The sequence below is a fragment of the Oryzias latipes genome, chromosome 9, assembly GCF_053564925.1.
Source record: "Oryzias latipes strain Hd-rR chromosome 9, Olatipes_Hd-rR_3.1".
NCBI classification, from domain to species: Eukaryota; Metazoa; Chordata; class Actinopteri; order Beloniformes; family Adrianichthyidae; genus Oryzias; species Oryzias latipes.
In genome coordinates this window covers 2,469,497-2,483,426 of record NC_136245.1, presented here as the reverse complement: position 1 = coordinate 2,483,426, position 13,930 = coordinate 2,469,497, and the positions used below count along the sequence as shown (strand labels likewise).

Here is a 13,930-nt window from a genome sequence, read left to right as displayed (position 1 = left end):
TGGTGAGGTCACACTCTGATGTTGGTGGAGAAGGCCCGGCTCTCAGTCTCTGCTCTAATTCATCCCAGAGGGGTTCTAAGGGGTTCAGGTGTGCAGGCCAGTCACCTTCACCCTTTAATTCATAACTTGGCGTTAAAGAACAACAAAAGAAAAAAATCCACAAACGAAGAGGAATAAAATAAATAAAAGACCTGTAAGATGCCGTTAACGCGCTAAAAATAATTCCTTTCCTGAAAAAACTTCTCATTTTAGAGAAGGAAAACACATTTCTACAAGCTACACACGGCTGGTGTTTATGTAAAGGTCAAATAAAGTTCCACCATCATGTTTTTCTAATTAAATAGCAATCAAAGTCTGATTTATGAAGTTTTATTAATGTGTGATTGCACTGATATTTACTTTTGTTGTGTGATCAACACAATTGTTAGAAAATTGTTTTTTTTTTTAAATCTCAAACAATAAAAATAATTGTATGATAAATTTTGAATCAACCGCTTTATTCGTGTTTATACCAGGGTCCAGCCGAATACTCGATTCTGATTGGCTGCAGACTGTCCTTAAGTGAAAACGGACACCTAAAAAGTAGTTCCAGTCACATATCATTGCGCCGACCTAAACACCAACCGCTAACCGGAAAGTCAGAAAACCTGGAACATAGGTAGACATAAGATTCTCTGCAGGTTACCATAACAGAAAAGAGGAGTTATTTCATTGTTTCCTTTAACATGTTTGGTGAGTTTGATCATTTTGAAGACTGGGATGCAGCGGAGGAGAAAGAGAGAAAAGGATCTAGGAGGAGCAGAAGAGACACGAGGAGGAGACGCTGCCGGCGGAGGATTTGATGAACCATTTCGACTTTGAAACCATTTTGGCTACATCCTCTGGACAAAAGCTACAGGTAAGAGATGAACTTCAGCATCGATCGTCGTACTATGCCGGCTTGTCGCCACCTGATCCGTCCACGCATGCGCGAATATCCCGTTATTTTCGCTAAAGCGTTACTGGGCGAGTATGTCTTCGGATGTTGACTTTTTTATGTTAACGTGTTTTTCAATGTTGAATTTAAAAAATAGGAAGCGTTAAGAAACAGGCTAGCACAATCCTGCAATGGACTACAAGTGGACTACAAATGTTGTACGATTCGCGCATGCGTGGACGGATCCAGTGGCCGCAACAGATTCGCTCTGTTGTTACAATGACAAAGCGTTTCACTGCGTGTCTGGTCTATTTTTTGGTAAAAATAAATAAATAAAAGATTTAAACTTAAAAAATAACACGATCAAAGCATTATAGATTGATGGAAGTGAAGGGACTTCGTGGACGCGACGGTTTGCGCCTAGTGACGTCATTGAGCGTTTTTAGTGGTGTCATAACGCGTTCATTGGTGACCAATGATGAGCCTGTATTACGCTCTTTGACGTCATATGAGGACATAAATGCTGAGTTGAAAACCGTCAAGTATGAGTGACTAGGGGGACTCGAGGGGCAAGAGACAAGCAAGAGGCAAGAAGGCTGAGGAACACTGATCCACTTAAAGTCCATTTTATTAGTTAAAAAGAAAAACTTTAGGAAAAATCTTTCCTGAGAACGATGAACAGACAGTTTATATTAGATCTTTTCTCTTCAGACTCTGACTCTTCAGATTCCGAATCTGAACGTTTCAATAGACGATTTGGATCTTTAGGAACAATATCTGAACGTACAGAACCACAGCCTGAATCTACAGGAGCATCATGTCAATCTTCAGGCAGGCGGTTTGAATCTCCAGAAGCGGGATATGAACCTTCAGGGACAGAATCCGACTCTTCAGACACAGAACCTGAAGAGAGAAAAGGGAAGGTCCAAAGCAAATCCTGGATGTCAAACCTCAAATCGGCTTTTGCAAAAACACAGGCGGAAAAAGAGAAGCCAGCCACGGAACCGGGAAAGGGTCCAAACAAAGAGGAAGAAGGCGCTCCTGAAAAGCCCAGGGGCCTGTTTAGACGGCGTTTTAAGAGAAGGCCGGCTGACGGAACACCAGCGGGTTCAAGCGCGGAGGAAAAACCACAAGGGTTGAAAAAAGGAATGATCAGATCACCGTCTGCAGAACGAGAACTGGAATTTATAAGAAACTTCCTCTTCCCTGCAGACGCAGAATCTTCAGACTCTGATTGGGACCCTACAGACTCGGACCCTGGTTCAGAATCTGATTTTGAAGATGATCCAGACCAAGAACTTCCTCCAATCACAAAAGCTCAAGAATTTGCAGAAAAAATTAGATCTTGGGCTGCAAAAGTAAGATCCTGCTTTACAAAGATGGACCCAGCGTCAGACGGGGCAACAACTACAAGCGGTTCAGAGAGTACAGGAAGCTCCAGTTCATGCGGTCTGGGTATAAGACCTCGGTTCATAGACACCGACTCAATCTATTTATCCTCATCTCCACCCTTGTATTTCCGGGAGATCGCCAACGAACAGGATGAACCGAACGATGCGCCAAGGTCACCTGAAATCGAACCCCAGTCTAGGGCAGAAAGGTTCCGGTCGTGGTTTCATCAAATAAGACACAAAGTTAGAGAATCTGAAACCTCGTCTGACAGTGGGAACACGAACTACCCCATAGAGGACTTGGAGGTGTCGCTACGTCAACTGGTTGCAACGATCTTTTCCAAGCCGAGCAAATGCACGGAGAACTTCGATTCGGAAAGCCTTTGTGAGGAGCTTTTGCGAAAAATCCTGTCGAGGGTTTCCGCTGGAAAGATTCGGGTCGACTGGGAAGACATCAGGACGGAACTCCACACGCGTGTTCACAGGGAGCTGCTCAAACACTGGGAGTCGCCGGAGTTTGTGCAGCTGTTCACCTTCTTGAGGTCCAGAGTGGCCATAGAGACCATCGCCGCCGTGTACGCTCAGCAGCTGACCCGGAGGACGTTTGGCGGAAGCGTCAAACGGCTTTTCAGGTGCTGCCGTGTGCGGAGAGCAACGGGGGCGGGGGATTGTCCTGAACCGGAGTGGCTAGATTTTTAGCCCTTTAGTGTTATTTTAGTTCCTAAAAAAATAGGAGTAGGGTTTATTTGGTCACAAATGTGACTCTTACAATAAGGATGTAGGTTTAGCTGAAACAAAAATGAAATTTAGTAACTGTAGGAAACTAGATGAGGGAGGGGTCCGGGAGCTCTATTTGAGTCCAACTTTATTAAAACAAACCCAAAAAAAGGGGGGTTTATCTAGAATAACTGGAGTTAAAAACAAGGATTAACGTAAACAAATGAAGTTAAGTAAATGTAGTCTCTAAAATAAGGGAAGATGGCAGATTAACCTCATATGATTGCATTGTGTTTGCATGAAAGACTCCCTGGGGGCTCAGATTAGGGAAAAGTGATGACAAACGGGGCAGAAATGTTGAATTTGGGTGAGTGTTGGAATATGACCAGATCAGCGTCAGAACATTGGTTCAAATGGAAGTGAATCCGGGACATCAGCTGGATTTTCCTCTGCAACATCACCTCCACAACCAAAAGCACCAAAAGGTTCCTGGTTCCAAACCTCACTGGCTCCTCTGTGCGTTTGCATGTTGGTATATACGTTTATGAACAACATAAACTCAGATACGCTTCCATAGGCGTCACAAACAGAGAAATAACAGACACAGGCATAAGTGGCTTCGGCCGCAGCAACGTTGTATGCAATAAGTTGACAATAATTGCAATTTCCGTTTCCTCCCCCCGGTGTCATGGTGATGAGAGTGGGTGAAAAAAGTTGTATGACCGTTGAATTTGGTAACGACACTGTCCATTGCCCATGCGTGACGATATGTGTTGAGTTCCGGTATCTTAAGGAGGCTGCATGTGGAGGAGAGGATCTGTCGGAGAACGTGGCGTGGAGCGGGTTGTGGCCCTCGTGGCTTTTCTTTAGTCTGAAGTTCTGCAGTGGAGCTAGAATCTGTGTTCTTCTCCACATAGGAAGAATGTTTCTGGACTGTGGAGGAAACTCCACACAGAACGGTCCCACCCGGGATTGAACTGGGGCAAGAGCGCTGAACACTGCACCACAGCATGGCCTAACCGTTTGCACAAGCAACGGGCCGAGAGGCGTCCACTAGTAATAGTTGGTCCCACCCCCTCACCGGGGGGGGGGGTCAAGTGTTGGGCAGCCTCACAGCATCCAGATAATCCAGAAAGGAAAAAACTATGAACTCTCTAAATAATGACCAATCCAGAAGAAACTGGAACTCTGTGTACAGAGAGAAAGACGTGGAAATCGCTTACCAATGTTTTTTAGGAACATTTAGCTCACTTTACAAGAAGAACTGTCCAATTTATGAATGCAAGAATAAAATAAATGCTCTTGGTTACAAAATTGGTTAAAAAAATTCTTAAAACAGAGTAAAAGAGAAACTGAACAAAGATAGAAGTCATATAAAAATGAACTAAAATAACACCATCAAAAAGTGTACTTTAATAATCTACTGAATGAAAATAAAAACAATGTTTAAAGTGAGTTTGGGAAATATGAAATAAAATCCTTAAAACGGAACAAAAAAGCGAACTTATCCAGATAACTTTACAGATGAGACAGGTCAAAGCTAGAACCACAATGAAGCAGCAAAATTATTTAGTAAACGTGGATCCAGAGGTGGAAGCAGAAATTCCACAATGCAGAACCAGCAAAGACAATAATCCACCATGGAGAGAATCCCAAACTCAATCCTCTCTCTGATGGGAACAAAGATGAGCTGATTTCAGTTTAAATAAACTCAAGAGTAAAACTTCAAAAGATGGTGAGGATACAGATATGACAGTGGTGGAAAAGGTCATTAATAAGCCTCTAACATCCATAACTTATCATTACACACTGGAAGATTCCCAAACTAAATGAAAATAACAAAAGGGATTCTTGTCTATTAGAGTGGAGACAAACACCAAACTACAAACTACAGACCTGTTTCTCTGCTTCCACAATTCTCAGACATTCTAGAAATAATATTCAATGATAAATTAGTTACATTTATTGATAAACATAACATTATAAATGAAAACCAACCAGCTTAACCTCATTGGCTGTCATTGAAGCTGTGGAGGAAATAATCACAAATGACTAAAAGAGACATGCAGCTGGTTTGATGATGTAATTAGAGAGAGAGAAATGTTATTTATCATCACATATCTATTTCTTTCTAATAACTCACTGTGGCGAAAGTTTTAAGGCAAATGCCCTTCCTGACACATATGGAGTGATATTTATGCATCTAATATCTAATATTTGCTTTCCAAAAAAACATTTTATCAGTTTTTTTATTTTTGCTTTCAAAAACTTTTTTTTTTCCAAAATATTTTTCCTTGCAAATTTATATTTCTGTTTTCAAAAATATGTTTGCGTTTGCAAAGATGGTTTTGCATGTGTTGTGTGTCGTCTCGCTTTTTTAAAGAGACTACAAAGTAAATCTGATATTGAAGGTTAAACCACGGAATCTCAGAAAACCTGCAGAGCAATTCCATTTGCTTTAATACATTTAATAAAAAATATAATATCATCTTCTAATGTTCAAATCAAACTACCAAATTTAGTAATAGGTGAAATGAAACCTAATGAAAAAATGTGATAATATATATCTAAACAAATCCTTCAGAGGTAAATTATACCAAGACTTTACCAGAAAAGTGAAATATAAAATAACTGACACCTGTCAAATATGGAAATTCATAAAATGGCCAGTGGTCCCTAAAATTAGATAAATAATATTATAAACAGTTGTCACCCATCGGCAGAGACGTTAAGGAGTAGATTTAGCTTTGAGGTTGATCCGTGTGATTTCTGTCATTTTAAAAATGAAATCGGATAATATTTATTCTCATTGAAATGTTTTTAGAATTCAAATCCTTTTATTGATGACATTTGTAAATCTGCTACAGAATAGTGACTGATCCAGGGTCCAGATTGTTGATTGCCTTGAAATGTAATTTATGCTGAAATATTTCTATATTCTTATACATGTTTGCATTTGCTTTTTGTCTGTTTTTTCCTTTTTATTGGAGAGCTGTGTGTTGGCTTAAAACAACCTTCAACGTCATAACAATTCAAAAAGGAAAGACAGACAAACAGACTGAGATACCTTTACGAGGAGAGCAGACACAGATCTACCCAGTAAACAATCTCTCTCCACTCCGGTGCATATTCTGCTGCTCTCCTCTTTTAATATGTTGTTCTGGGTTTTTTCTAAGTTACTTATGTGCTGAGCTCTAAGTAGGGGAAACCGATAAAAACCCAGCTGCAGCGCTATCAGAAACATTAATTACCACATGTCCATCCTTCCACAGTCTTCTCACATCATCTCCGGACCTGCAAAGCCGTTTCTCACAGATAAACTAACACAGAGCGTCCTTGGATTCATTCTAGACACAGCTAACACGGGTTCCCAGGAGAGTGCTGGAAAGAAACAAAAAGATAATCGTTTTCTATACATTGAGTTTACTGTGGTTAGCCATCATTCTTTTGCTTTTTACTGCTGTTCATCTTTTCCAAACACTTGTGCAGCATAAAAGAAGATCTGCTTTAAATCTTTAATTGTTTTGTTTTAACAAACATCTTGAAGAAATTCTAGCTTTTTACCAATAATTAGCTCTGCAGGATTCACAACCATCACAAAGCCCTCTTTTCTGCCGCTAACACAAAGCTACAAGCCTGGTCGCACTGCTCCTAGCATGTCTGTGTCTCTTAGCAGAGATGGCACTGACGTCGTCACCCCCCCCCCTCTGGAAATGCTAAGTGGAATTGAAATATGCGACACTTTTCGCAGGGTGGATGTGAAAATGAAAATGCTATCCCCTCTTTGCATTTTCATTTTAATTATGACACAAAATAAGCGGTTTTTAAGTCAAAAATGAAAAAGCACTTTTTAATTTTGAGTCATTTGATGCAGTTACATTTTGAAAATGAAAAAGCATTTCAGTGAATCAATTTTAAGTTTCAAATTAGACATTTCTAAATGAATTTTGCTACACATTTACCAGACAACTTTTTAAAAATGAGATGTCAAATACTATTTTCATTATCATTTTAATTAAGTGACAGAATAAGCGGTTTTGAAGAAGAAAGGAAAAAACATTTTGACTGATTGCTTTTTCATTTGAATTTTGAGTAAAAAAATGTTGCTTTATTTTGAAAAAGAAAAGGCATTTCTGGTTTTGACTTTTATTTTTAATTTTGCTACACAACTGCTTCCATATTTCAGGGCACACTCAGCAAACTGAGATGTCCAGCCTCGAGATCAGGAGAAGTCAATCATGACCCTCACTCCGGACCAGCAGGTGGCGGTATTGCGCTGTGTGCCATCCGCCATTAACCTACACCGGAAGCAGACTTTCGTCTGTTTCCTGTTGGCGGTCAGCACAAAAACAGCTCGATAACCACATGCTCAAAAATCTTTCCTCTCCAAAGGTTTGGACGTTTAACTTTTCATCCTTGGTCATTTTTAGATGTAGTTGACTCGATATTTGTTGACCCTTTGGTGTGCAACGTTATGCTAGCTCTGTTAGTCTTGTTCTAGCTTATCAAGCTAAAAACAAACAGGTTGTTTAGTTTACGCAGTGGATCACTGTTTAGTTTTAACAGATCCACCTCCATCGTTCTGCTAAAGAACTACTTCAAAAACAGAATACAAAATTTGATCTTTGTTACAAATAACTAATGCAAGCAGGTTTCATTAAGTTAATTTAAAGTAAAAAAATGCTAATTAATATGAACTTTCTGCTCATAGCTTTGTACTATAAGTTATAGTATAAGTGCAGATGAATGGAACTATATCATCCATCATCACATGTTGACATTCTCCATTTTTATTAAAAGGTTCTACATCTTTATCCTGCTTTTCTTCAGCCTTTCACAGTCAACTATATCCACATGTATGATAATATATCACCTTTGGCACACTAAAGAACTTAAAAAAACAAACAAAATCAAATATGACTTAATTTATCTGACCATTTTGCTGCCCGGAAGAAGGACGACTCGATCCCTGAGGCTCCCCCTTCACAGATTTGGTTTTGGCTCTTATTTATTTTTGGCTCTTAGAACTATTATACCGTAATGCTAACTGCACAGTAAAACTAAAACATGGTTCTTCTCATTTTAATAATAAAAGCTATACGACAGGGTTGCCCAATTTGCGCATATCTATTTTTATTACCCACTCAATCCTTGGCAGATTACATAACCATAAATAAATTAAAGGCATCTCTGTCTTTGGCAAATAGATTCTTATTGGCCAATTAGCTGATGATATGACTGTTTTTCTGAGAGATGGCAGTCAAATTCCTTCGAGCCCTTAATCTAATAAAAGCGTTTTGTAATGTCTCTGGACATCATCTTAACATTAAAAAGTGTGCCGGATCCATCTGTAATATTCCCATCAAAGGTGTAGCATATCTAGGGATTACAATCTCCAACAACGAATAGAAGGAAAACCAGGAAACGTTTTAACTTCAAAGAGACCGGAGCCTAAAAGGCAGAGGGAATCTCTCGACTCGCTCTGCTTCATCTTTGTACGTGGAAAATCTAACTAATCTAACTTTTCATCTAAAAAACCGTATACATAATTTAAAAAAAAATCTGTTTTAATGAATTCATACCAGAATGGATGACTAAACTTTCTTTATTTTACAACCCTAACTAATACATTTAAAATAAACTGGATCAAATCTTACCTTAAAAATAACCCTACTAATTTGGAATATAGTTCCACATTTTGTATTTTCAGATTTGGGCGGCCTTCATTTTCTTCTCCTTCCTCATTCAGTGTTGGGGAAAAAAGCAGCTAAACTATCGGCATTCCACAAACAAACGCTTCTTGATGGGTGCTTTTATACAAACACACATTCTCTCCCCAGAACTTTTTTTATTTGGCACAGCAAACACATATTATACAAGTACAAGTCTTTGTTTTTTACACATTTGTTTGAGAGAAAATAATTCTACTGGTGGGTCATCGTTTTTGACAGGAATTTACAAAGCTATACTGACTTCAATTCTAAATACAATCTCGTTGTCACTCCTAAAGAATATGCCATTGTGTTTGATGCTGTTTCCAAAGAAATGTGTCAAATAAATGTTTAAAACAACTGCTAGGAATGAAGAAATGACTGACAGCACCACAGGAAAAATCTGTTTTCCCCCCACCTCCAAGAACAACAACAACAACAAAATATGTGTCTCGTATCAAAGAGATGTCGTTTCTGTAGCAAAGACGGTTTGTTCCCCTCAGTATCTGGAGAAAAGCCTGGAGTGGGACCCAAAGATTTAGGATAAATGATCAAATGAAAGAATTTTCTTTTAAAATAATGAACAACATTTACCCCACCAATCAGTTCATGCTAAGATGCATTCAATCATTTAACCCTAACTGTACCTTTTGCAAAGAATACCCAGAAACGAATGAGCATCTTTTTTGTAAAAAGTGTTTAAAACTCATCAAAGACCAGATTCACCATATCCAGTTGTGTTCTGAACTGTATTTACTTCCTGTTAAAGTTGTTTAAAAAAATCATGGATTGAAAGGAGCTGATCCTCTTTAGAGGAATACTCAGAAATGTGTGAATGGATCAAAAATCCAGAAAAGTCCGTCTCCTCGGTCAAGTGAGGCGGTTTTGTTGAGGCTGCTGTATGATAAAGAAACGTCTTTCAGCTTTTATAAAATATTTTTACATGAAACATTGGTCACTTATAAAGTTTTCTAAATGTATTATTTAATAATTCTGTCTTCTACTTCATTTTGGGTTGTGTGGGAAGTCCCCCCCCCCCTGCTGTTTGTAATGGAGGACAGAGCCTTTTTCCTGATGACCTCCATCTGTTTCTTCAGGTCCTCCGTCCCACACCCGGTTGGGCTTGTATTGTGAGGAAGAGGAGGATGCGGAGTGGGTCTGGATGGAGGATGTGGTTCTGCACTTTCCGCCTCAATCAGCAGATGGGCTCGGCTCCCTGTTGGAGTGGACGGAGAAGCTCCTGGAGCCGTTCCCCTGTCGGCGCCCTCCGCTCTTCCAGCCGTGGTTCGCAGACGGCCGGCTGCCCATCAGACCTGCGAGGCCGGCTCCTGTCATCCCGGCATCAGAGAAGCTCTTCCCATCGACGCAGCCTGGTGCTGAAACCACCTCGGAGAACGGCCATGCTGACGGGACAAGCGCCGAAGATCCACGGAGTCCACGATCGCAGTGGAGCAAGGACGTCTCTGAGACGCCAAATCCACCTGGAAACAAAGATGTGGCGCCCATCAGGCAGTCGTGGATCATTTTCCCGCTGAGAGAACCGTTCCCTCACTCATGTCTGCTCTCCAAACACTTTGATTCCACGATCAACGTCCACAGACTTCACCTCCGGCAGAGGGCCAAGTGGGTGATCACCAAGCACAACTGTGGCAGCGTGGAGAAGGTCAGTGAAGATCAGAGAAACGCTCGGCTCCCTGCTGGTTTCAGCTGAAGTGGAAATGCTCCTCAGCACGGCGTTGTTGCTGTGGGGCATCCGTAAAACCGCGCTGCTTCCTTCAGAGGGCGCCACGCCCAACCACCCGCCTCCATTCACTCCGCTCTCGCTTTCAAGTTACTTTCACAAGTGGCTGCTTGAATGTGAACGCGCGTTCAAGTCTATAGAAGTCTGCGTATCCGGGCTTTCAGGCTTCTGCGTTCAATTCTCCTAGCTGCAGAAGTCACCATTTTCAGGATCCTAGTGCAAAATGTGCAGCACTGAACACGTTAACCTTAAACCAGGTCAGACTCTGACCAATCAGGGACTTGGATTTAGTTGTGATGTTTGGATGGCGTTCCCTTTATTTCATGCAAGTGTCAAACTTTTCAAAGTTGACCATAAAGGAGAGATCAATAATTGCTGTTTGTGCTCGGCTGGAATTCTGGAGCAGATTTACGAGATTTATTCCAACTGTATGTGTTGGACAAGCGCTAGTAAACAGTAGAAGAATAAGCCCCTCCCTGTTTGTCCAGCCGGCTGTGAAGTCACTGTCTTCATCTCTTTCTTTCCATCCGTAAACCTCCTCTACGGTCTGTCACTGCTCCTGCTGCGTGGCCCTCCGAGCATCGCATTAGGAGGAACCCAGGGCCAACCGCACCACCACACGCTCCCCCAGGGGTCCCAGGATGTCGTCTCGGTCCCCAATGGCAGTCAGGCACACGTGCTCAGTGGGAACCTGCCTTCATCTGTGAAGACCACAGGGCCCCAGTGGGGAATCTGCCAATCGTGGTGTTCTCTAGCAAATGCCAAACGTCTTGTACGGTGTTTTCTTTTTATTGTCTGGTTCTAGCAGATGGTGCAGACACGTGCACATTTGTGGCCTGCTGGGGGTCATTTTTCAGGACTCTGGCAGGGCTCCTCCTGCTTCTCCTTGCACAAAGGAGGAGGAGGTGGTCCTGATGGAAGGCTGTCGCCCTCCTACAGCCTCCTCCACATCTCCTGATGTACTGGCCTGTCTCCTGGCAGCGCCTCCACGCTCCGGACGCCACGCTGATGTGGAGTTGTTTAGCTGTTCCCTCGTTTTGAGCAGTGTGGTTTCCTTTGGATGTAGTTAGCATAAGTTAGGGAAAAGCTCGTTTGACTCGTTTATGTTTAATTGTACCGGCTGCTAAAGCTCTGAAGGTGCTGAAGTATTGGAATAGAAATTCTCATTTCTACTTTTAGGTTACTCTCAGGTGCTGCACCCTCTCACCTGGCTAGTTTGCCTTTTTAAAATATTCCTCCCTAAAGTCCTAATGGCCTCCAGACCCGTGTGGGCTGCTGGTTCTGAGAGGTTTCGGGTGGATCGTACATTTGCTGCTAAACCTGCCGCTGTTCCTCCACTACTGTGCCTCAGCATCGGTCATAGCTGGACTTTTATTGGGTTTTTAATTCCTTATTATTTTTTTTTTTGGTCAGCACTATTTTCCTCCTTGGGTGGAAGGTGCTCTAAAGCTCACGACTTCATTCAAGTCTTCTCCCTTTTTCATCTCTCTCTCTTTCTCACCTGTGTTCCAGGTGTGGCGGTTTCTGAACCGACCCGTCCGGCGCTCCAGGCTGCCCACCTGCAACGCCAACCTCCAGAGGGAGCGGGCGGAGGTCTGGGTGTTCTGTGATGTTCTGTTCGCGGAGCAGGTGGGGCGCCTCTTAAAGGAGGAGCTGCGGCTGTCGGGGAGCATCTTCCTCTCCGTCCACAGACTGGGACGCGTCTTCAGCATGTAGAGGGCGCCTCGCCGCCCAGGCTCCATGGCGTCCTTCTCCTGCTGTTTTCTACTGAAGAAAGGACGGCTGAGAACTGCCGAGCCAAAGAGAAAAGCACACGGCGACGACCCCCAACCGGGTTTCATGGCTGAATGACGGCTGTGGACCCCATGGATGAAAGGACGACTGACAAAGGAATGACACCACTGTTGGCAAAAGGTTTTTCCCAAAGCCAAGAACATCAGTTCACTAGTCTAATCAAAAGGTTCTGCCCTTTGACCTCTGAGAGGTTCTTGGTCCAAATGTGACTTTTACAAGGAAGTCTTACAGAGATGTTCTTCGGTTGTCCTTACCTAAAGTCTGTCCCTACACTTTTCCTTTGTGTGCTATCCTATGGGGTCCAGATGACCCGATCCTTACATTTACGTGTTCTGACAAAGGTGGAGAGGATTTCATGTAATCCATGGACACCAGTGAAGATCAATAATCATTGAAGAAAAAAGGTTCAGAGCACTGTCTAGTGGGTCTAGATGACCCAACTCCCAATGTTAAAGTGCCTAGAATAGCACAAGGGTTACACCTCACGACTCAGTATTTTCCTCCCTTGAAGTCATGAGAAAAGAAGTTTCACTTCTAGAAAAGACCCCCCAACAGCTCACAGATGCTTTATGTAACCCTTGTGCTATCCTAGGCACTTTACCATTGGGAGTTGGGTCATCTAGACCCACTAGACAGTGCTCTGAACCTTTTTTCTTCAGTGATTTGTGATCTTCACTGGTGTCCATGGATTACATGAAATCTTTCCACCTTCATCCACATTTATCATGGGGATAACACGTCAAAGTAAGGGTAGGGTCATCTTGACCCCATAGGATAGCACCAGGGTTAAGCAGCAGCCTGCTGTGCTTTAGTGTGATCTGTCAGCGTAAAACAAGCCAGTAATGATATGATTGCTGCACAGGTATCAGCCCCATTGATGCTCCAAATGGTGATTGGTTGAATTCGGTGAACCGCCAGCAGCTTTGTCCACTTTGGAAAAGAAATAATTTTAGCAAAAGTGTCGAGGTCAGCAAAAACCGACTGTCGAGTTCCTCAATGCCTGCAGGAAGTTGTCTTGAAAACGGAAGAACCAATCGGTGTTTTGTGTCCTAAACACTTCTCATTTTAAGGAATAAAAAAATCTTTACTGAGCTGGTCTGAGTGATGCTGTTTGGGTTAAAGCACAGGATCTAAGTACAGGACGTGTTCCTCAGCTGAACAGCAAATGAACACACACTGACTGGATTTTATTAATATCTTTGTGATAACGCGTCTTATTCAGGTGTGAATAAAACTAAAGATGAGTTTAGGAGCAACCTTCAAAGGGATTTTTCTTGTTTCTACGTTGAGATTCTTGGATGCAGTGATGACTTTAAGATGAGATGGATTCATGTTTTTTATGCAGACTGTACCGTCTGTGACCTGAATAAAAGTTGATGTTTGTGCTGAAAGTCCGTCCTGTGTGACCGTAATGAGGCCGCTGCATGTGACGGGAAAGCAGCAGCAGTCATGTGGGAGGAGTCAGTCTGGGCCCCTCCCACCTCCTTCAAAGCCCCCGACGTCTGAACAAAGCCGGAATGAACGAGCACAGCATGAATACAGTAAACCCCCCACACTTCAGTCTGACAGCTCTGCACGCTCAATTAACAACTAGGTTACCGGATATGACGTCAGTGCCCTGCCTCCTTGCGCATGTATAATCGTTATAATCTCCCATTAA

General features: G+C 42.3%; 1 protein-coding gene across 2 annotated transcripts; it reads left to right on the top strand.

Annotated features, from left to right (window-relative positions):
- The first annotated feature begins 692 nt into the window (after window positions 1-692).
- Window positions 693-13,661, top strand: shld3 (shieldin complex subunit 3). 2 transcript variants are annotated; one of them, XM_020706322.3, is made up of 4 exons: window positions 738-898; window positions 7,211-7,416; window positions 9,833-10,398; window positions 11,989-13,661. In XM_020706322.3, the coding sequence occupies exons 3-4, from the start codon at window positions 9,898-9,900 to the stop codon at window positions 12,190-12,192; spliced, it is 705 nt and encodes a 234-aa protein (XP_020561981.1). In that variant the 5' UTR covers window positions 738-898; window positions 7,211-7,416; window positions 9,833-9,897; the 3' UTR covers window positions 12,193-13,661. The 2 variants fall into 2 exon arrangements, with proteins under 2 accessions (XP_020561980.1, XP_020561981.1); XM_020706321.3 differs by lacking the exon at window positions 7,211-7,416 and having other exon boundaries at window positions 693-898.
- The last annotated feature ends 269 nt before the right edge of the window (window positions 13,662-13,930 follow it).